A 24,886-nucleotide genomic window follows, 5' to 3' on the forward strand; every position below is an offset into this window, starting at 1 on the left:
TTTGACCTATTCATTTTAGAGAAACGTTAATATTTATGTGTGTCATCTAAATAGAAAACCACCTTTAAAAGTGATTTCACCATGATTCCCCTCACGTAATTTAGCTGGAAAAAATAATCCCATCAATTATAGAATCCGAGTGCGTAGGCCTAATATGAATTTTGACATTTCTAACAATATTAAAAATGTCAAAAACATATTCCGAATCCATTCGCACCTCATTCGTCGGCTTCTGTACTTGACATGAATAACTGATTTTAAAACTCCATTTTTTATTCCTGGGACTCAAAAACTAACTCAATCTCTAAAAGTTATTGGTACATAAAGGCTACTAAGAAACAGATGGCATAAAGGAAAAGTTGGCTACTAGCAGTTTGTATCTAGTACATCTAATTGATTGTACACACTTGATTTTTTATTTGTAAAATAAAAATTTGCTAAAACAACATTTGTAGTTATTTTAAGAAATTAAAAGAAGTATAGCAAGAACGTTTCCAATAAATTCCATATCAAAATAGTATATATGAAATTTATTTAAATATTCGCAACTTTTAAGAGACTGTTTAATATAAAATATTTAAACCGTCACTCCTGCATGGAGTATCTTGTTAAATTTACAAATAGACGTCAAAAAGACGAAAAGGGTACTCAATTGCCATCTTCAAATGGAATTAAGAGCACCTTATAAAGTGCACTATCCAGTGTATTATCGAAATCAGTAGGAACAACTCATGGTCTATGTACTATGTAACCTGCTCCAAAAAATCAGCCAGTGTCATTTACCTCAAAATTATCCAAGAAATATTATCTATTGAATAAATACATTCCCTCCGTACTGTACAGAAAATCAGTGCACCTCCTCTCTTGTTGCATTAATTTAATCCACTACAAAAGTAGCCTAGTAAATCGGTGCTTTATTTTAAATTTATTCGGTTGTGTTTTGTCATATCAAATTCTATGCGATATTCACCATAGAAAGTTGAATTTCTTTTAAGTCGCCAGCCAGTTGATATATCTGATTTGATTGGTAAGAAATTTGTTAAGATGTTTAAGTACTTTGATGAGTGAGACTGTTACAAACATGAATTCTTGTGTGTTTTATTTCTGTTTAAGATCATTTATACATACACTAAGTCCAGAAAACTCTTTCAGTCTGTTAAAAGTTACAGTGTTACTTAACGGGATATTTAAGTGTTTTATGTGTAAAAGATCAGTTGGTTTAAAAAAGATGGGATGTCGAAGGTACACAAGAATGTGTGTTTTACGTAGGTATCTGACAAAAAGTTGACAGAACAACTCGTTCATTTCGATAACTAATACTCCACATATCTAATTCGAATGACTCTTTTTAAATTAGGAAGGAAATAAATAAAGTATTAGCATGGAACTATATTTTTTGTACTTTCGCTGTTGCCTCAAGGTGGCGTGTTAAATTTTATTTAAAATATTACATAATTTATTAGATACTGCAGCAATTATTGACACCTTGGATACGGATAATAGCTCCGATTAAGAAATGTTGTCAGATGTGTTAGACCTTTGTGAGGATGCTTTAAAAATTTCCAAGCAAAAGATAAAAAGAAACTGGATACAAATTTGGAGAGAAAATAGAGACAAAAGAACTTCAATCAAATAATAAATTAATTTTTATAATTTTTAATTATATAAGAATGAATGAACAAACTTTTGACCTTTGTCGTTCATTGGAAACGACGGCAATATCACCAGCAGAAAAGTTGGCTGTCACTTTGAGATATTTATCCACTGGTGAAACATTCCAAAGTTTGTAAACTACTCTCTTAACCATTCCTCAGTAAAGCCTTTCCAGATGTTTGCAAAGCAATTTGTACGAACTTTAAAAAAAACATATTTAATGGCATTTCGCATTTATTTAATGTTTCAGGGTACACACTTTTCAAATGAAATCTTCGTCATCAAAAACGTCTGCCATTGACTGTTCTAACAAGTCTGAAGTGAAAGACGTCCTTGCAAAATCGGATTATGACGAAGCAGGCCTTATTTCTTTCACACTTCGAATCGGAACTTTTTCCAGATACTCTTTTGAAGACGAATATTGTTGTGCGGTGTGCCTTGAAGAAAAAAAACTGCCTTATGAGTGTGTTGATTCGCTTTTCCTCAACTGCAAATCCTCCTCGGTACCTTAGCAAAGAATGCTTTGTATGTCCCAAGAAGTTTTGCGCTTTATCGCCTCATTTGGAAGCTGTTCAAAAACTGTTATGGAGATTTGCTTTCTATTTTTGTTTGCGAAACCCTACTTCAGAATTATTATCTTTTTTAAATGGCTAAGGTATCCACCTTTTTTTGAAATTAAAAAATAGAATAGTTATATAAAATGTATAAATATTATTGCTTTATTTTAAACTGAAAATTTATTTTTGTTTCCAGGGTCGGAATGGGAAAGAATCACCGAGGACATTGCACGACGATGGCAGTTTCCCCATTGGCTCGGCGCCCTTGAGTGCAAACATATTACCTTTAGAAGTTTGAAAACAGATGGTGCATATTATCATAACTACAAAGGAACAAATAACATCATTTTATTGGCTCAAGCTGATGCAAACTGCAAAGTAATGGAAGAACCAACGATGCAGTAGTTTTACGGTAGAGTTACTTACAAAATTTTATCCTTGATGCGGTTAATAAGTTCCCGAGCGATAAGGTTGTAGGAAATGGATTGTTGGATATGATGCTTTTCCCCTACAAAAACATATTTTGAAGCCTTATCCATTTAGATCAAAATGTACAACAAAAAGAACTTTTAACGTTCGACTAAGTAGAGCCAGGCATGTTGTTGAGCATACCTTTGGGATACTGTCATACAGATTTAAAATTCTCCAGTCACCAATGAACTTAAGAGTCACAAACGTTGAACATGTAACGAAGGCTTGTGGCGTTTTACACAATATTTTGATAAAACACAACACAAATCCAAAAGAAAACAATTTTCTGCAAGGACTATCATCAAACAGAACACCAAGTAAAGGAGTTGACGACCCCCGAAAAGGAGCAGCAAAGACAATACGATACAATTTCACAGAATATTTTCGTCAGGAGGGAAAAGTAGGTTAGCAAAGTAAATACATTTTGGTTGTAAAATTTACTAACTTTTTTTTGGCGTAACATGGAATTCCTACACTGATTCATAAACATCAAAATCCTCATTGGAACAACTTGGCATACGTTTTCGTTCGTTCTAAAAAAAGGAAAATGGTATTTTATATCTTAAACGTACCTCTTCAATATTATAAGTAGAATTATAATTTTGCAGTGTATTTTCAAAAACCCATTTGTTCAAAACATGAAAGCTTACCTCTTCAATATTAGAAGTAGATATCTTATTTGCAGTGTATTTTCAAAAAACCCATTTGTTCAAAACGCAAAAGCTTTGCCTCGCAAAACTCTTTTTTTTTAATATTTCCAAACTTATTGCAAATAAAGACTTAGCTCACAACATTTGGTCGTATGCATCGCTCGTTTTAAACCTGTTAATGTAGTCCGGATGGCGGGGATCGTACAAAAGAGGATACATTTAGAAATTCAAAATAAGCGCGCTTATAAGTTCTTTGTTCCACTTAAAATTTTGTGCCGGCATATTTCTTAATTACTTGGTAACACTAGTTAATAACGCAAAACCAAGAAATAAAGAAAGGCGAGGAAAATAAACGTCAAAAACCATCCAAGACAATCCTGGACCCAGAACTCTTCTGGTTGAGACTTTTTAAAGTATTTCTATTTCACCTACTTCCTCTTTCGCAATTATTGCAGTGTGGATGGTATGTGGAACGCGAAAAGAGTTTGACAGTTCGTAGCAAAAAGACTTTATATACTAGTGTTTTTGGTTCGTAGCACCCACACTGTTCGTTTATTCGCCGGTCGTTGGTTGGTTCATTTGAATAGTTCTTTACAACTTAAGTAGTATTCACATGAGCGCGACCAACGAACGACGAATGAATTACAAAATGTGAGTTTATATACGTTTGAAGACAATTTCCACACAAATTGTTAACAAAACGATAGCAATAGGTATAGTTTCTATTTGATTTATGATAAATTAATAAATTTAAGAAAACAAATTTATTCGTCGCGAAAAAAATTATAGTTGATACGAACTGTCAAACTTTATTCGCGTTCCACATTATCCACACTCGCAACGAATAAAATAATCGCGCGTACTTAACCTAAAAAATCATTCTTGTTTTGGTTTCGGTGGAGAATGATGTTCGGATGTGGCTTCATTCGCGACGAATTAAAAACTCTCATGTGAAAGAAACGTCAAAATCGACGAATACTCGTCCATTTGTTGGTCGTGTTCATGTGAATAGTACTTTATATATGATTATACGGAATTTCCTAGCCTTGATATTTTAAACCTAATTAGTTAATTAAAAGTCGCTCGGAATGGTTTAATACAAAATAAAAATTAAATTTTGTTAAAAAATAATAAATTATAAGAGTAATGAAGGGCTCAACTTTCCATTACCACAGCACGAATTTCGACTCGCTGTTTTTTTATTCGATAGATATGTGCAAATAAATAATACCTAGAACAATTTTAGAGCGAGAAAATATTTATTTCTATTTTAAATTAATTTTCAAAGTTCACTTTTTTACATACATACACCCAAAAATGGTTGATTTTGACATTTCTTCCATGTTTTTTGTTCAGTGTTGCCATACTTTTTTTGTCGGGGATTTCTCTGATTTAGTGCAAAAAGTACTTTGCACATACCCAAACTCGCACCCACCCCAGATCCTATAGCAGGGGGTTGCAGGGGGCAACATGCTGTTAATAAAAGTCGCCCCTTATGATGTTAAACTTCTTATTGAATACAAATTTTGATATTTGATATTTTGACTCAAGTAGACTTAACTTGATATTGTCCCGAAAAAGTTTTATTGTTTGCTCTTGTTGAACTTGAATACCTAAATACTTACTTTTGTTTGAGGATACCTTATAGTTTGGAAATCCTACTAATTATATTTCAATTCCTGAGCGTGCTGACATTTTATTACTAAAAATGGTGCATTTTTAATACCATAGATTAAGCAGAGACATTTCCATCCTCATAATGACCACCTAAACAATTTATTTTTTTAGATTCATATTTAAAATGATGTACTAGCCTGAATTGAAAAAAAAAAAAAAAAGAAACGAAACGATCGACGTTAAAAAACAAGATTCATGATCAAATTAATCATTTCACTTTTCTTAAATTTCCTCAATCGAACGCAGAATTTTCCATGTGTAGGTACATTGTGAAGTTATTTATGGGGTTTTCCATGTCAGATTACAAGAGGTGTCAAATCACAGCTAAAATGTTTTAAGAATTGTATTAGTATTGGTGAAAAGAGGGATAAATCTGCCGAAAAACCCAGATCCGCAAATTTGATTTTAAATCAAAACTAACAATATATATTACCCCATGGAACACAAAAACAGCAGAAATTTGTGATTTGACAGATCTAGATCAAAAATAAATTGATTTATTTTACTTATGAAAAACCCCCTTACTTAGACTTTTCAAGAGAATTTGGCTTATTCTTGTTGAATTACTTCAGAATAATAATATAAAAATGTAAGAAAATAATAATATTTGTTAACTTTTAACATGAACCTCTGTACATTAAAAAAGAAGAAAAACAACAATTTTTTCATGTATTTACTTTTTACTAACATTATAAGTATTTTGTCTATTTTTAAGACGATGCATTCTAGTTTTTACATAACAACATAAGTATCAACAATTATTACTAACATGGCTGCGTACGGAGTTTGTATAGATCATGTGTGCATTTGCATAGCTTAGAATAGTTTGTATTAGATCATGTAGTAACCTTTCGTATTCTGTCATTTCGTCATTACATCCGCGCTCCCATACTTTATTTTACTAACAGATATCTTCATTCAAGTTTGTGTTAACAGATGTAAATCTTGAAGCCATAGATATTAAGCTTTGTGAAGTGTTCAATTTATGTAATCTATGTATAATATAACTGAAAGTAAGAGAAAAGATTCTTATTTTGATTTCATTTTTTAAAAGATTCTAAGTTTTCCCAATGCAAATCATAAGAACTTTATATGTATTACTACTAAAAGGCTAACTCTTAAAACCAAAAAAATTAAAAATATTTTTTGAAAAAATAATGGAATAAAAGTCTCCAAAATAAACGATCACAACAGAAGATCAGAAGCGGCCTGCTGGGACGACTTTCATAAGCAATCCTTATAAAATTAAAATTATGTTTTCAAGAAGTAACGAGCTAATAGACCACTCTTTTAACGGTTGGCTTCTCTTGATGATATCAACAATAATGATTTTATCATCCGATTAGGTAAAAATGTATAAAACCGAAATAAAATGGATGGTTTGATTCGAGATGACAAGAGGCTATTAGCGAAGAAAGTTGCATTATGTTTTAAGGCAAACCCTTTAAGTAAAACTTCGATTCAGCTAGCAAGAAAAAAACTACAGCAAAAATGTCTAACGAAGTACATGATTATAAATTACAGAAATAATACTAAATGCCCCAAAGGGAATAAAAATGGAAAAGTTAAAATAAATTAAGTTCGTTGAGATCTAGGGCTTAGTGACTTACAACTGTCAACCATTCCTGTGTGCGAGTAATGTTGTTAGGAATGGAGGGGACCTACAGTTTTAAGCCGAATCTGAACGTCTTATTTGAGAAAGCACTTTTCATGACAACAATTACTCTTGGAGAATTTGTAAATTATTCGCAAGAGACAGTACCCGTGAAAAAAAATTTAGATGCTACAAGCAGGGATCGAACCTGCTAACCATCACGCCACGGGTACTAAAAAAATAAAAATGACTAGTTGTTTGAAAAAGAGTATAAAATCCTTCTTCTGCTCTAGTAATAACGTCGCTACCACTCGCCACCACATTTTCTAATATTGTTATAAGGACGCTTAGACGCTTGCAAAACCACTGAGTAAACTTTTCCAACTATCCTTTTCTGCACTTGTAGGTGAGGTTATCATGGTATAATCCTAGTAATAAAATAAAAATAATTGTCTAAATTATTAAATTTGAAAATTAAAATTATGAAAAATTTTAAAGAACAAAACTTTCTTAATGACCGGCAATATAGCTTTCGTAGCAATACGTCTACTAATGATTTAATTGTTTATCAAACCGACAATTTTAACAAATCTTTACATCGTTTTGGGTAATATTTCAAAGGCGTTTGATGGAGGCTAATAGATAATAGATCATTCTTATGGAAAATGCGAAATAACAAAGTCTCTTCTTCGTTGGGTTATAAGTGACCTTTCCGGTTAGTGTGTAGGACTGCCATGTTCTTGGATTCAATCCACACCTGTATCACTTAAAGTTTTTTCACGCTTACTACCTCTTCCGTAGAATTGACAAATCCTCTAAGAATAATGTTTGTCACGGAAAGTGCATTCTCAAATCGGCCATTCAGATTCGGCATACAAATTGTAGCTACCCTCCATCCCTGAAATTACTCGCACACTGGAATGATTGATAATTGTAAATCACAAGGTACTGGTTCTCTGCGCGATCGTTCACACTACGGTTGATTAACTCTTATATCCACAAAATAAACTTGACTTGAGACTTGATCTCCAGAGAGTAAAATTCCCCTATTCCGAATTCCCCGGAAAAGGAAAACAAACATTTTGAAATTGATATTTATGCATAAATAAATGCATATATAAATAAATTAAACTAAAAAATGTTCAGTATTGCAGCAAGAATCTTGTTTGAAGAGGAGTTAGAAGAACATCAAAGCCCAAGGGTTGTTAAAAGATCCTTGAGGGACAGTTCGAACCCTCTGAAGTTGCCTCAATGGTTGTAAGTACTTGTAAATTCACAAGGAATTATTCTAAATTTGTTTTTCTAGTTTTATTAAACAGCTTGATTACAAGGTTGTCTTCAAGTATTTGTTGCATATTCTCTCTAGGCCCTGTAATCCAGCTAAAAAAGTTTTGCCATTTCGTTAGTGTTTTTTTTTGGTGGTCGACACGAATTCAGCTCATTTTCCACCATTTGCCAAAACAATGCCACTTCCTCCTTTGTTGGAAGCCACACGCAATATCGCGTTGAGCCTCCATCAAATTCAAAAGCATTTGTTTGTTGTTTTTGACCTTAACATATTTGAAATATTATCAATTATTATTGCAAAAAAAGAAAAACTTACATTTCTTTTCGTAACTCTCCAGCTCAAGTGTCGGGAACAAACTCGAACAAAATAAATTCGTATTTTCCCTTTTTTGACAATTAGAATAACTGCTTTTTTCCAATTTTCGAACTTGTTTAGAATAAGGTAAATCGAAAAGGGAACAAAATCCACGGGAATTTTTTATTTAGAATGAGAGAGAAGGGAAAAGGGAAATATTTCTCCGGGAATTGTCATTTAGAATTGGTTTGATTTACTTTATTTTTGAAACCGCAAAATGGATAACCCTGTATATAAATTGATTCATTATATTATACCAAACAAAAAATAATATCAAGTAGCATTACTCATTCTATGTATTTCAAGTCGGAAAAGTATAAACAAATAATAATACTGAACTCTTGCAGAAAAATTGTAAAAACTACCCAATAAATATTTATAATTAATATTTCTATAACTTCCTCAAAACTTGAAAATTATTTTTTTCCCTGATAGTTTATAATTATTTAAGCGGAAAACCATAAATGAGAATTTAAAAAATAAAGCTTCATTAAACTTAAAATATGAAAGAAACATAAATCAAAAGATTTAACTTTATTATTTTAACAACATATTGCAAACTAATTTATAATCAAGGAACGTAACTTACTTTATATGTAATTCGATTCATATTTAAATTATTTATCACTTGGCCGCGCAGTCGGCGGTGGACCAGCATTTCTACTTGGAATTGGGGGTGGACCTCCACGACTAGGTAGTGGCGGTAGTGCTCGTTTTGTATTGTTGGAAGTATTATCAATACTGGCATTAACATTTGAAGAGGCAAGTATTGGGAAAGAATTTCCTTCTTTTAAGCTTTCGGGGCATACTGGCGGAGTAAAATGTGGCATCGGCGAAGAGTACTCTGCTCCATCGGTTATTTCTTCGTAGATATCATCAGAATAAGAAGGTTCATCCAGAGATTTTTGATTGTTATTAGTTGGTGATGATTGAGGAGGAGACCTGATCAAAGAAGTTTTACTAGAACTTGGAGTGGGGAGATCTTCAGTGCTTGGAGCCGTTGCAAAAGCTGGTGGTCTGGCTGGGCGCGTTTGCTGCAATGGAGGTGCTGACGACGAAAACTCAGTGTGTTGTTGAATCATTTGCGGATTAATACTTATAACTCCCACATGTGGTAAATGGTGAGGAGAGTTTTTGGGTGTGTTTTTAGGAGACAATGGCAAAGGAGGACGAGTTGGAGGACGAGCAGGTTGTTGCTTTGGTCGTTGGGGTATCTCTGGTACGTAACTTGCATCACTTTGCTTAGTTAGTGGATGAGAACATAGGGATATTGTGTTAGACGTGCATAAAGCTATTTCTTGTTCTACGAGATCGTTCCAATTTTTGGATTTTAACTCAAAACTTAGCTCAAGATTGCAAATACTAGCTGTTCGTTGAGCTACTGCATTTAAAGCGGATTCGCCTTCGCGGAATGTAACCCACATTGTATCCTCAACATATCGCACCAAAGTAACTTCTCCAAGTTTCGACAACTGCTGAATTAATGCATTCATTACGTTCTCATCGTAAATTGTTGGATCATCTTCTGACACAACTTGGTTAGTGGTATTTACATGAACTATAATTGTGGAATCCGGTGGACCTAGGTCTGTTATTACTTGTTGAAAAACTTTCTTTCTTCTGGCGCTATCAATAATAACCACTTCAGAGTCAATTACAGCCAAAACAGGTCGGTGATCGCTTTGCGTTAGCTCAGAACGACCATAGTACACAAGCTTTCCCGGGTTCCAGTCGGCACTAACATCAGATTCTGCAAGTGCTTTTCTTCGACGCCATAAAACTCGATCTGTCCAGGCAGGAGCTCTCATTTTTTCGCTTGAATCGTACATGTCACTAAACATATCATATTTGTAAGTTGGATCGAAAGTTATTTCTCCTTCAAGGAAATCATTAAATACATTGCCGGCTTCTTGTTCTTTTCGCAGTTGATCGTTTTCAAGAACTTCGTCCAACCTTCCATTTTCAATTGCTTCCTTTAGTTCGTCCTTGTCCATATCAATACGGTAATTAAAGTCACCACACCAAAAGACGTAGTCGTGTGATTTAAGAGTTCTGCCCATGGGAAATGCTAATTTTCTAGTTACTTCAGCATAGTCTGCATTGCGTTCACTCACTTGAGATTGTCCTGCAGCAAAGTGTGCACAAACAAAACAAATGGATGTGCCATGCAAAACAAAGCGAATAGCACTGGCTCCCTTATTACCTGTTGCCCCTCCTAAACCAGTTTTAACACAATCAATAGCTAAGTCACGAATGAATGGTGCATTTTCAGGACGAATATAAATGTATAGACATACTCCAACTAATTGCTGATAAGTAAGCAAAACGTAGCTATTGTCTCTGGATATAGCCTTTTGTAATTCTTCTGCCCACATCTTAGCATTCTCTGAACTGGCAGCCATGATATTGCTTGCATTTAAGTCTACTATTTCTTGAAAACCTATGGCATAAATATCAACAGGTTTTGCATTTTCTTCGGCTGTGGGCACAAGGTCCTTTGAATCAGTTTGACCGAACGAATCAAGCAACCAATCCCTGAGCGAATTCTGCATGTCAACAGCACGGAAATTTTTTCCTCCGGCCACATTGTACGTACCAACAGCTACACGTATGGTTTTCATATTAACATATTCATTATATCGTTTGCACATTTCTCGCAACACAGTTACTGGAGCATGAAGCATATTTGAGGGCAAAAGTATTCTAGCACGATCGGCAAGTTCTGAGCTTAGCGTCGACCCGAGGAGCAACACGTCAATCGCTTCTTGTTTGGAATTATCTAGCAAATTATTTTGAATTGTTCGAGCTGCTGAACGAGCACCATCAATTAGTTTCGAACCACCTTGAATTGCTCCAGTGCCGGCATATATTTTACTCACTTCATTGCCATTGTTAACCCACATTTGACGAAAAATTTCCTCAAATCGTGAAACATTCTGCTTCTTTTCACCAAGCTTCATAGATTCTATCTGAATATTGAGCATTTCAAGTCCTAAAAACGTTTGCACGCAATTGGTACGATCCAAACAATCGAGACAATTTGTTCGAATAGTTCCTATCTGCTCCCGAACAACATCATTATTCGTGGAATAGAAGAATCCGAAATTCACACTACATGCATCTATGCGTGCTTTAAGCTTTGACAATGCTGAGAAATTACTTCCACGACATTCTTGATGATAATCGAAAATTATATGCGGAACGTCTTTATGATTTGACATATTATGATGTCTCTGAAATTCGTTGCTCAGCATAGCTTCACCTTCCTTGCTGCCAATCTGACTTGTGCCAAGAAGATTTACAATCATTTGCAGCCCATAACGATCTTTCATAATTTGCATATGTCGGTCAAAAGCTGATGCTGAAGCCTCAAATCCTCGAGAAAGTTTAACTTTATGGGAACCAACTTGTACGCCTGGTTGTTCCCAAAACAGTGGAACAGATCCTCTGGTCTGTATGTAACTAGTCACGTCATTGTCAACATAAATTACCTGTTCGGTTTCAACAAAATTAGCTACGTGCCCTTCGTCATTAGTTCCACGAGTATTGAAACGTGTACCAGCACGTTCACAGCTTAAACGAGAAATTATTGCGGCTTTGGCTTGTTTTGCTCCTATGTATACAGTTCTTATTTCAACTGAACCACACATTATTTTAAGCAACCATGCCGAACAACTGATTCCATACCTCAGCATATGGATGTGCAACATACGATTCCAAAAGAATCTGTTATCAGTTTCAGAAGTCTGATGACTCCTTTGAGCACATAGCGTTATATCAAATTTGGAATTACTGCTCGGTTGTTTATTAACATTCAAGCAATGCGAAAAGTAAAACACTCCAGAATTCAAGAGTTTTCGAACTTCACTGATTTTATCTTCATGAGGGACTTGAGTTTGTAATGAAATAAACTGCGTTTGAGTAATCCGAAATATTTCAATATCACCAATTTTACCCGTTGATACACACCCAGTTACCATCACTAAAAATAAAACTGTACTCTCACCAGCATTCAGTTGAAGTACTCCTAAGCTGCCATATGCATCACATACTTTGGTGTATTGCTTTCGAACAGTATCGCATTCTTGTTGGCTCAATTGTGCTACGGAATGTGATTCAAAAAGTATGCTATCCGTTTTATTTCGATGTTCCAACAAAACGCTATGAGGGTTTGGGCTAATTGACTTTTCCCAAACTCTAAAAACTTTTGACATAGCCATTGTGAGTATAATTGTTGATCTGACACTGAACGGGCACAAGTCGTCTGTAGTCCAACTGATATACCGAGCAAAAATGTATTTAGTATTTCATCTGTAAGGAGAATTGATTTTAAGCTTAATTATTTTCAAAAATCTTATAAATTTAAGAGACTTAAAGAGAAAATTAAAAAAAACGTGGAGCCTCTACATACAGTACTGTGCAAAACATTTGCAACTCAAACTTCAAACATTTTTCATTGAAAAAAAAAAAACAGCAAACTGTTAATTCGACTGCAAGCAAATTGGCTTTATCAATCGAGCTTACATAGGGAGTGTCATTGTGGACGAGCGTTGGAACCGAGGATGACGTGGTGTTTCGTACGTTTTTTACAAATGACCAGAAATTTTTACTACCTTTGGGACATTGTAGTATTTTTTGCCTTAATTTCTGATCATGCAAAAATTTGGTTCGACGAATATGACCATTACATGTCTTCCTAGCTTGTTTGAACTTATTCCGGTTTTCCTCAGTCGGGTTGGCTTTGTAACAACGGAAACTTACATCTCTGATCCTAATAACCTCTTTACAGCTCGAATCAAACCATGAGTTCTCTTTGGGTTTGATAGATTTTACCCTGTTCGGGATAAAATTTCTCATTCCACAAAGAATTAAATTTGTAACCATATCTGCGCTGGAATCCACGTCTCTATCGAGGAAGCATAGTGACCAGTTAAAGTTCCTGAAGAATTCATTGAGACCGTCCCAGTTGGCTTTCTCATATTGCCAAACGGTTCTCATAGGAGTTTTTTCTTTAACTGGGTTTTTTCGACATGAGAATTTTGCAGATATGATACAATGGTCTGATGTGCCTAGAGGCGGTAATACACTAATTGTGTATTTATTAGGGTCAGAGGTAAGAAAAAAGTCTAGGGTGTTGGCGGATTGACCTGCAACGTCAGGGATTCGAGTTGGCTCATCGACAAGCTGGGTTAATTGATTTGGGATGATAAGCATACCACATAACACATTTTATTTCTTTAAGAGGTGACTTAATTGATTCTAAGTTTAAAGAAGCAGCGATCGTCGACTGTGCGAAGTAAGCAACGCTTTTTTCACATTTTACTGTTTTATTTAAAGCAAATAATAAAAAACAACTGATTTCCCTAAATTGCTCAAGAAGAAATTATATCAGAATATTTTGTTTATTAAAAAGTGCCCAGAAAATGTTCATATAAAATTCTGGATTAAATTTTGCTGCAAAACTTCCCTGATTTCTGTTTTTTTTTATTTACGGGCACTCAAGGGGTTATTAGTCCTTTTAAATGTGTATATTTAAAAACAGTAAAAGCGTTAGAAAAATAGGGAAGAATTTAAAATGACAGGGAAACATAGGGTAAGTTCATTAATGTAAAAATGCAGCAGTAATGCAAGATTTACGTTCATAAATGTAAATACACTGCATTACTGCAGTCGGTAACTCTGTTCAAAAAAACAGTATGACAGCTGAAATGCTGCAGTCATTTTATTTCTGTTGCCGTTCTGCATGAAAATGTCAGAACAAGATGTGAAGGCAAAATAATTGGATATTTATTAAATTTTTGGCAAAAAGTACAATGATTTGTTATTAATAAGTTGAAATATAATATTTTCACTTCATAGAAATGAATGAATTTGTTGCATTCAAAACATTAAAAATAAGTCCTAATAAAACAATTGGACATTTTGAAAGAATGTTGTTAATTCCTCAAAAACCAAAGCCCGTGTAACTCAAAAAACTTAATTATTTCGTTCATACTTTTTTATAGGCGCCTAGTTTGATGACATTTATGAACTGGTTTTTGACATTGTATATCTGCTTGACTTGTATATCTGTGGGCTTGTGCAACTAGTTGCATTTTTGAACTCAACCATATTCTCGATGTGCTGTTTAGAAAGAGCTCAGGGGCAATCTAATGAACGGATCTGGAAACGTCAGAAATACAGCTAAATTGTTTAAAGGATGGATGGAATGCCATTGGCTAATTCGACAGAACAAGCTTTTGCAGCTCGAAAAAAGTCAACAAACTGCATTTTTTTTACAAATTTACGACAAACTTTTTTTTTGTTACCAGGTAAACAACCGAAAATTGTAATAAAAAATTTATTTGGAAAACACTTACTGTTTTCGGTGTCATATTGTGCGCACACACAAGAATGTGGTTGCTATAACCGAGAGTGAGACTGAATCCAAAAATATCAAATCGCATTTTCATTTCAGCGGCTATAGTCATACAAAATTCAACTAAGTTCTTCATATCGATGAGTTAAAGAATATACTTACAAAATTAGCGTTTTTACCAAACATTAGTGTTTTTGAATATTAACAACACACCGCAACAAAGTTTTGCACATATATTATTTACCTTCTGGATATGTAGAACAATTCTGCATTTCAGAACCATTCACAAGTTTTCATCTAAGAAAAAACAAAGCATTTGCAAAAAAAAACTCTTTTCAAGCGACCTTAACTTAACATTTTTTATATTATTCCAGATGAATCTAATTCCACCTTGCCTCTCACCAGGAAACAGCTCCATGAGCTCACAAAGACTTTTTGACGGTAAACTTAAAGATTTGGATAAAAAATGTATGGATATCACAAAATGTCCCCCAGAGAAAATAGATGAACTTACCAAAACTATCAAGGCGTTCAAAGCAAACTATAAACGGAGATGGCAACTCCACAGAAAAGTGTTTCTTCGATAAGAATGAAGAGTGGCTTAGCGAAGTAGTAACACTACCTGTTGGCATATTTCCCGGAAAGTCTAAAGGTCGACCAGTTGTCCTAAGAAGCTACTAAAGCTAGAAATCAGCATTTCGGCCAATACAGGGAAAAACTTTCACGAAAATTCTCCAGGACTGCATGCAACGAGGATATGCTTCACCGGCTTTTATTGACATGAGACCCTAATCTCAGTAGTTTAAGGACAAGCGAGACAAAAAACAATCGTTTTTAAAAGAGGCTCTCGATTTTTTTATTGCAAATACCAATGATGAAGATGTTAATGATGAAAAATGAAGAATAAATAATATTAAATTAATCCTGGCCATTTTGTATTACTTGCTATAAAACAGAAGTTGCGGAAAGAAAAAAAAAAGGATTAATAATTGACCTTTACTCATAAAATATACAATAATCCACATCTACAGCTGTGTTCAAAATAATAGGAGTGCTTTTACAAAATTTGCTCAAGTATTTTTTTACCATGTGTATACTGGTAATCAGCTCATTTCTCTACCGGTAAGTATAACGGGACATTAAAGATGATAAAACAATGAACTGGTTTGGATTCATAACCGTTTACATTTGTTACCAAAGATCAAAAGATTTTTACTCTCAATCAGGCTATTCAAAATAATAGAAGTGTGAGTTATATTGTACGTAAAAAAAAAAATCAAAAACTTAAAAAAATAAACAGTAAGTAACTAAATTAAAATAGGAATATTAAATAGTTGGAATATCGAGTATCTAAACAAGTTTGGTTATTAAGTGGGCCGAGGAAAGCACTGCACCGACGAAAAACGGGAAATCATAAAAATGTTGCGAAATGAAGGAAAAACTTATAAGGATATAAAGTTTATGCTGGGGTGCTCTGACCAAATGATCGCCAATGCTGTAAAATATGAAAAAAGTCGAAACCCGAGGACGGAAACGAGAAACGAGTGAAAATGACGATAGACGTTTTGTTCGCTACAGCCGAAAGGATCCTTTTGCGTCCTCTAAGATGATCCAGGAAGATCTAGGACTGGCAGTAAGTAGCGTAACAATAAGAAGGCGATTGTTGGAACACAATCTTTTCGCTCGCAGTCCACGAAAAGTGCCGATGCTTACAAAAAAACATTTAGCCGCTCGTTTGAAATTTGCAAGAAGCCACGCTAATTGGCCTGCGGAGAAATTGCGAAACATTTTGTGGACTGACGAGACCAAAATTGTTTTATTCAGTGGAACTGGCTCTAGGCAATACGTCCGACGTCCAGAAAATTCCGAGTTTAAGCTTCGGTACACCATTAAAACGGTAAAGCATGGAGGTGCTAAAGTGATGGCATGGGGCAGTTTCTCATTTGCTGGTATTGACCCCATACATCAAATCATTGGCACGATGGACCAGCGCGTTTATGTGAATATAGTGTGATGCTGCCTTATGCGATTTGGAATATGCCGGTTAAATGGGTATTTCCACAAGACAACGACCCGAAACACACCAGTAAGTCTTCCAAGGAATGGTTTCGGGTCAATGAGGTTGAGGTCATGGACTGGCCAGCTCAGTCACCTGACCTCAATCCCATAGAAAATGTATGGGCAGATGTGAAAAGGGGTGTTTCTCGACGAAGACCCTTGAATTCGAGGCAGTTGTGGGACGCAGCATGGAACCAAATTCCAGTTGAGCGTTGTCAGGCCCTTGTGAACTCTATAATTTTAAAAAACAAAGGATTTTCCACAAAATACTGACAAAAAAATTTTAATATTGAATATTTTTTTTTAGTTTTTTATACTTCATTTTGTTTACTCCTATTATTTTGAACAATTCGTTTTGGATTTATTTTGATAAAATTCATGTTTTCACTACCTCATTTGTTTTAAACAAAGAAGTCTTTAGGAATAATAATAAAAGACTGGATTACCTATTTTGTACAAAAGAAAAAATAATGAATGAAAGTTAAACACCCGGAATAAGAAAATTTCAAGAAAAAAAAGGAAAAAATAGGAAAAAGCATCTTTCATTTTTTTATAGTTTCTTTTAAACTATGGCATTTATCGGAATGAGGTTTTTTGTATTTGACTAAAAATATATTAGGTCATTGAATAATGACAAAAAAAAATGTCGTTGATAAACACAATTTTTCAAAAAAGAAAACAAAGCATAAAATATTAGCTTTGAAAAAAATTATAGCGCAGTGTTGTAGGTGCTTTTTTTGATTTTTAATCGGGTTGGGCATCTAAGTGAGTTTTACTGTACCTAAAATATGAAAATTTATCCTTCCAAATAACTTTTTAGTCATTTGGTACCTATTTGATATGAAAAATGTGCCCAAATATTTTTGGCCAGGTTTTCGACCAAAATACCGCGTCGCCCAATAAAGGTAATAGCCAGTGGTAAATTTTTGAATAGACATTTTGTTATGTGGAGCTAATAGAGCCAGCGAAAAAGTTGAGGGTACTTTTGAAACACTTTTGTGTGGTTTTTTAACTCTTTTAGGACAAGTCTATATTCAATTTAAAGGGTTCCGGTGGTTTTTTTCGTGTTCGTAGGCCAACCAAAGAGGCACCAAATCCACGTTATACCAAAGCTACTGTAAAACACGGAGGAGGCAACGTAAAGGTGTGGGGATGTTTTTTAGGGCAAGGAATGGTACTAATTCACCAAATAGATGCTACAATAGATCGGTTTATGAACCGTGACATTTTGCAAAATGTAATTCTACCTCACATCGTGTTACAATGGCCACAGTCCCCAGATCTCAACCACATAGAAAATCTATGGGAAACTGTAGATCGACGAATTGTAAGGACTAATTTCAAAAATATAAATGATCTGTTAGATTAAATTAAATTGTTTTTTAAAGAATCCTGAGTAGCATAATAACAATTTAATTGACTCCATGCCTCGAAGACGTGCTCAAGTGATTAAAAACAAGGGATTTGCTACCAAATACAAGCGATATATTCACATATTTTTATGAATTTTAAAAACCCAAATATACAATAATTGAATCCAACATTTGTTTTATTATTAAAAATCGAGGATATTAAAGTTGCTTTTGTTTTGACCAACACTGTACTTATTTCAAAAGGAGTCACAGGAAAATATGTGTACATCTTTAAATGAACAAAAACATTGACACCATCTACACAATTTTTTTTTCTCATATTTTGTTTTTTAATATATCTTCACTAAGCTTTTGACATATAACCTTTATACACCTGCAATCTACAGAACTCTTATATTTTATTGATTTTAACGGCTGACTTGTTACGAACTGATTTTTATCATGCAAAGAACGACCAAAGTATTATTTAACATAGAATTGTTATTATTTTGGGAATCCACTTCTAATTAAATAAACAACGTAAAGTATTTACCAAACTTCTATCAAAAAAGTTACACTTTGAAACCTACTCTAAAGTTATTGATTAAAAACAAAAGTGGATCATAATTCTTGCCTAAAAATACATTGCAATTATAAATTTTTACCCGACACCACTATTTAGTTTAAAATCTCATGATTAATTAAACAAAGCAAATCTTATCAAATTTTTTAAGTAAACTCCCATTTTTACAATTAACTATCTTAAGTAAAAATTAATGTTTTTGTTAAAAATCTCGTGAACATATCATATTTCTGGTTTAATAATTAATTAATATTAAAATAAAGCTTATCGACTAACAAAAATATCTTTGTCTTTTAATTTTTATGTGAACCTTTTATCGCAAAACTAAAAAATAACAATATTATTAAAATATTCCCTGTTAATTTGTTTTCGGAAAATCAATAAACTTCACCATAAGCTGCGTAACTGCAATTCGAATTTATTTTTGTCTTTACGATGACTTTAATTAAAAATATACTCTGAAACACCTTTTTGCCAACAAAATCTCTTAGTTTATATATTAACAGTAACTTTGTTAAAATATTAAACTTACCAAAAATTGATTTTTGTTTTTGATTTAGACAACAAAAATTGCTATCAAAATTATCCAGTGTCTTGATTCAGTTGAATAAAGAATGACAATAAATGTTTTGTACAAAGAGACACCTAATGTTCCATAAAATAAAGCAACAGAATAACATATAGCAATCTATCTCTCTCTGATTTGTTTCTAACCTTTAAAATCATTGATTTAATGCAGTTAGGGGGTGATCACATATTGGAATATGTTTCTTCTTCGGCGTTTTTCTTTTTAAACTCAGAATTAAGCTCTGAAAAAAGCATAGAGGAAAATACTTACCAAGAGAACCGACCGATACCCCCCCCCCAACTACAGAAACCAGAAGAAAACAATGAAAATTATTCGACTCGGAGTTCAAGTAGGTACGTTTAAAAAAAGAATCTTGATAACACTAGCGTCAATCAAACATTTCAACGCAAAAAAAGAAGATACTATTAAGAAATTTGGGAAGTGTAAAAATCTTAGCTTTAAATATATTTGTATCACCCGTGGCATGATGGCTAGTGCGTTGGACTGTCATGCTAGAGGTCTTGGGTTCGCTCCCTGCCTATGCCATCGAAAGTCTCTTCACGGGTACTGCCTCTTCCGAGGAATTGACAAATTCTCCAAGAGTAATTCTTGTCATGAAAAAGTGCTCTCTCAAATGAGCCGTTCGGATTCGGCATATAAACTGTAGGTCCATTCCATTCCTGACAACATTACTCTCACACAGGAATTGTTGTAAGTCACTAGGCCCTATTTCTCAACGGACTGTTGCGCCACCCAATTTATTTATTTATTTAAATACATTTACTTCATTTGATTGTCATTTTTTGCATTTAATGTGGCTTCTTTTTAATGTGGAACCATCTTTACTACAACGAATTTTTTCCTTAACATAAAAGTAGATTAAAAATATAAGTTAAATTTAAATCAAGAAGATGTAAAAAAAAATAATAATCGACTTTTTTAGCGCCTTTAGCTGCAAATTAAAAACCATAAAACAGAAAACAACTTCTCTCAAGAAATTCAGAAGATTTGCTCAAAACAAGGGCGCTGTTTCCCAGGTGAAATTATTTTATATTATATTCACTTGAAATCAATATTTTTTACCACAGACGTTGGCCTTTATATGTAAATAGTTATTCGAAGCCTTTTGAAGTAAAGTACATATTTCTACACTCAATTACTACTGTATCATGATCAATGACATCTGCCTCAGCGGCTGCGGTGGGCGCAGGCGTCGACTTTGACTTTGGCAATGTAACAACACTAGCAGCAACAACCCAATCAGAGCTAAGAATTCAGTTCCAAATAAGCGAACATCCTTTTCAATTTAACAGCATTATAATTACACTAATGTCAATTTTTCGACAATTCACCTTGTTTGAGCACAATGAGCAACACTCTATGACAACTCATTTTAATTGTTTTTATATTGTACGCTTACTCAAGGGGATCAGAATACCCTTATAAAAATCATACACAGTGTGAGTATTTAGGAAGGGAGGACAGTATTTGAAAGGAGATACTGATGCACATTGGTTTTGAATGCCTGCACATTGTGATGAGTGGGAAACATTCAGTCTGGTAAGGCATTCCACATTCGTAGAATTTCTGTACTTTAGAGTACGACCGAAATTGGGCTCGAGGGTAAACTGATGGGCATTCATAAAAGAACGAGTATTACGGTTGATTTGTTTGAGGAAAGAATTGCAATTGGCTATTTAATTAGATCTTTGCTTATGGAAGTAGCAATAAAATAATGAGAGACATGAAACCTTTCGAGGGTGCTCGAGAGATGCAAAAGTTTCAGTTAGACACCGGTCACCTATAATTTTTAGAGCTCTCTTTTGAATTCCGTTCAAAAGACTCAAGTTTCCATAAGAAATGACGATTTAAAAGCCACCTAGCTTTAAGAGAAATTCAAATATTTATACTTCCGAAACGTTTATAGTTTTGGATTTTTATTAAGATTTATTAATTTTGAATATAAAAAAGCAATAAAAACCAATTTATTTCAGTTATATAACAAAAAGCACCAACAAAGTATGTATTGATTTACTTGTTTTTACGCAGAATAGTTGTCCTAATTTTTAATTTACCATGCTGTTGCGTAACCTTTGGACTTGATAACGGCTTCTACGCGTCGTGGCATTGTGTCAAATAGTTTTTGACATTCTTACCAAAAGATTCCCAAATGTTTGTCATTTGAGTTCGTAGGTCTTGAAGATTCCGCCATTGTACTTTTAGCAGTTTTTGCTGCATTTTATGCCACACCGTTTCAATCGGTGAAAGGTCAGTTATGCTGGAAGGCCATTCCCATAAAGGAATTGCTCCAGCAGATAACCACGTCATTGTAGACCTAGCCGTATGGCAAGAAGCACCATTTTGTTTGGAAAATTAAGTCACCGTTAGTTGATTGATGTATTGGTATCGATGGGATAAGTTCATTTTCCAGGATATCTTGATACTTCACTGCACAAAATTTAAATTGCCCAAACCCAATCCAGACATGCACATCCATATCATCAAAGACCCTAGAAACTTGACAGTTTTCTTGACGCAGTCTTTGTGAAAAGCTTCTTTGGCGGTTCTTATCACTCGTTTTCCCCACACAAATTTCAAATCTGGACTCATCACTCCAAATAACAGACGCCATTGGCTTAAAGTCCAGTTTCTGCGTTGTTTCGCCCATTCGAGTCACCTTTTCTTCTGTTTAGGTGTTAACAGAGGCTTTTCTTAGGCCTATGGTTTTCACTAATTATGCTGCTCTTATTTAAATTACACTTAAACAAACCTTATAAAACTTGTATCCAAATTTATTTATTGCCCGCTTACAAGTGTCGATCGAAACACTTTTTTGATTCTTTCCCCCATTCCACAGTTTTGCAGCGGCAGTTTTTCGTTGATTTAAAAAAAAAAATTAAACCCAACAATCTCGAGGCGTTGTTATCGGTGGGCGTCCAGTTTTTTTTACCAATTTCAAAATTGGAATTTTGATAAAATATTCCGAACAGATGAACGAGGTAAATTCAAATTTGTTGCTATTTTATAGATTGATAGTCCCGTTTTGAAAGCATCAACGATTGATTGCTCAGATCACTTAATAAAGCAACACAACGCACCATGGTTGACTCTAAACTGTTACTGCCTTGCATCAAACAAGAGATTTATGGATAACAAATCAGTTGCATGTCATTGTTTTAATAACGGTTTAGTACAACGCTCTTAAATAGTCAAAGTCCAACTGTTTTGCATTCAAAAGAGAGATAGTCCAAGTATTATGCTCTCAACTTTATTTGAAAAGGAGTCAAACTGGAGCTATGCTCTTTTTAAAATCTTATTAAATTACTAAATGAATATTATTACATGGGAAAAACAAAATTTAATGAATGTGTTAATTGATGAGTCGCCCAACTTTTTTGCGTTTGGGTAGTATGTACATAAATACAATTTAGGAAAGCACACAAATTTAAATTTAAAAATAAAAATAAATATTAATTTAAACAAAATAATCAATTAATGCTTACCTAAAAGATTTATAATGTTACATTGAATTTCAGATCAAAACAGTTGTTTCATAGAAATAAAAGTATACTGTCTTCACCACTGTCGCTTTCTTATCCAAATTATGCATGATCGAAAGATTTTTTAATATGATGTGTGATTGACAAATCTCAAAACAACTTAAGTGTTCTGTAAAGTAAGTTTATCTATCAATGAGGGTAAATATTTGGTAGCAAATTTGTTCAACATTTTATTTATTTATTTAATACAAAATAATTTAAATTTTCTAATTGACAATATTTTAAACCATATTTTTTTTTTTGAATGTCAATTAGTGGGAACTTTTGCTCGGAGAATGTGTAGAACATGTTTTAAAAATTCAAAATTCAGAGCTTTGAATACAAAAACATAAACACCTTATTACTTAAACCACAATGACTTACTTTGTGATATTGAATAGAAAAAAAATTACTTTTATGAGGTGATCTGAAATGTTACGGCTTTGTATTTGCTTTAAATTGTAAATATCTCAAGCTGAAAGGCCGAATAGACCTATTTTCTGTTTTGTCACGCTTTTTTTGTTACAGAATCTATGCTCAGCAGCAGTGTCTTCCCCATAGAGGAAATATATTATCTAGAGTGCCGAACGGTACCCGTCCTACCTGAAACACCCTCAAATTTTATTCGAGGTAAACTCTCTCAAATTCGAGGTAAACTCTCTCAAATTCGCTATCGGTGAATACATGTGAGTGGAGAAAAAAAAGCAAAATGGGGGATTGGGCTAAAAAGAAACTTATGTAATTTTTTGTGACCTGTCAAAAATGACAATCAATTTTGCAAAACAAAACAATGGGTTTTTGTTAATTGTTTTGATATTTGATATAATTTGATAATTTTTAGACTAAAAACCTTTTTAATGAAAAGAATATATACAAGTTCAGTTCATTGAATAAAAAGTAAGTCAAATTACAGAAGAAGGTGCAACAATATTATATTTCTCTTTACTAAATAACATCAATTTTCTTAACAACAGATACTGGCCATTGTCTTTGTACGCACATTTCAACAGCATAGCTCTCGCAAGCGTTGTCGGTGGAGGTTTCAACATCTCTAATAATAGTCAATTGCATTCAATGCAACAAAACCAGCGGCAACAACACCACCAAGTCAAGGATGCAAGTTGAAGTTTTGCCATTCAATAGTCCACGCTAATGCTCTCCTCCCAGCAGCTCCGTAGTGGTGTTAGAACGATTTAACAGCAGTAACAGAAACTGCCAACTCGACCAACTCGAGGAGATCAGTTGTGTTAGTACGAATCGATGCATTCATATCATGGTCAACTCTCTTAATCTTATTCTTCTAGATGTAAATCCAAGCTTGTAGCAACAAATGTCTCACTATCTTGTTGCCATTGAAGGACGACAGAGATACTTAGTTGGCTGATACAGATGACGTAGATGAGGTAGCTGAACAGAATGTCGATTTTGAAGCAACTTGCTGAGATAATAATGCACCTCTAAAATGACGGCAGTCGGAAATCATATATAGAAGAATTCCCTAAAGTATATTTCAAACGACTTAATAAGCCACAATTTTTCAATCTATGGATCGACTTACGAGCTTTCTTTTGGGAATGATACAATTATGATCTAATCCATTTCATTTTTAGCATCTTCCTCCTTCTTCTTGGCCTCTTCCTCTTTACTCAATTCAAGGCAATCCCCTGTTTCGCCTTCAAGATCTCGTCATATTTCTTAAATTGTTCAATGCTTTTGCTGATATCACTCAGGTCTTCGTGGCTCATGTTAATAGCACTGTATCCGCGGTTATCATCTATGCTTGATGAAGCACTGGACACACCAGAGTTCTTTAACTTCGTGATTAACTTTTCCTGAACTTCGCGATTTGCGTCTGGCAGGTGGAATGGATTGATTGCAAAATACCACGCCTGGCTTCTGTGCACCACTCTTTCCGCTGCTAGATAAAGCATTTTTGCTGGCCGACTTATTGTTATATTTAGTGCTTCAAGCATCGTCAACTTTATCGCTTGATGATGAGGACGAAGGCGATGAGGAAATGAGTTCGAATTGGATGACGACTTGATGAACGTGAACTTATGCGCGACGAACTCGATACTGCTCGTATCATACATATGCTCAACTCGACTGGGACTTGCCGATTACAACTTTTGATTTAATTTTCGCTGTCAAAATACTTACCTCGCTGTTGATCTGTCAAAACTG

The 24,886-nt window shown here is 34.1% G+C and overlaps 1 protein-coding gene across 1 annotated transcript; it reads right to left on the reverse strand.

The window, feature by feature from the left end:
• Window positions 1-5,659: 5,659 nt before the first annotated feature.
• Window positions 5,660-19,214, reverse strand: LOC129949132 (synaptojanin-1). The gene is made up of 3 exons (XM_056060399.1): window positions 19,128-19,214; window positions 8,834-12,555; window positions 5,660-6,015 (listed from the first exon to the last, which is right to left on the reverse strand). Exon 2 carries the CDS (start codon window positions 12,462-12,464, stop codon window positions 8,862-8,864), a length of 3,603 nt encoding a protein of 1,200 aa, XP_055916374.1. The 5' UTR covers window positions 12,465-12,555; window positions 19,128-19,214; the 3' UTR covers window positions 5,660-6,015; window positions 8,834-8,861.
• Between the last annotated feature and the right edge of the window lie 5,672 nt (window positions 19,215-24,886).

This window comes from Eupeodes corollae, chromosome 3, assembly GCF_945859685.1.
Source record: "Eupeodes corollae chromosome 3, idEupCoro1.1, whole genome shotgun sequence".
Classification (NCBI taxonomy): Eukaryota; Metazoa; Arthropoda; class Insecta; order Diptera; family Syrphidae; genus Eupeodes; species Eupeodes corollae.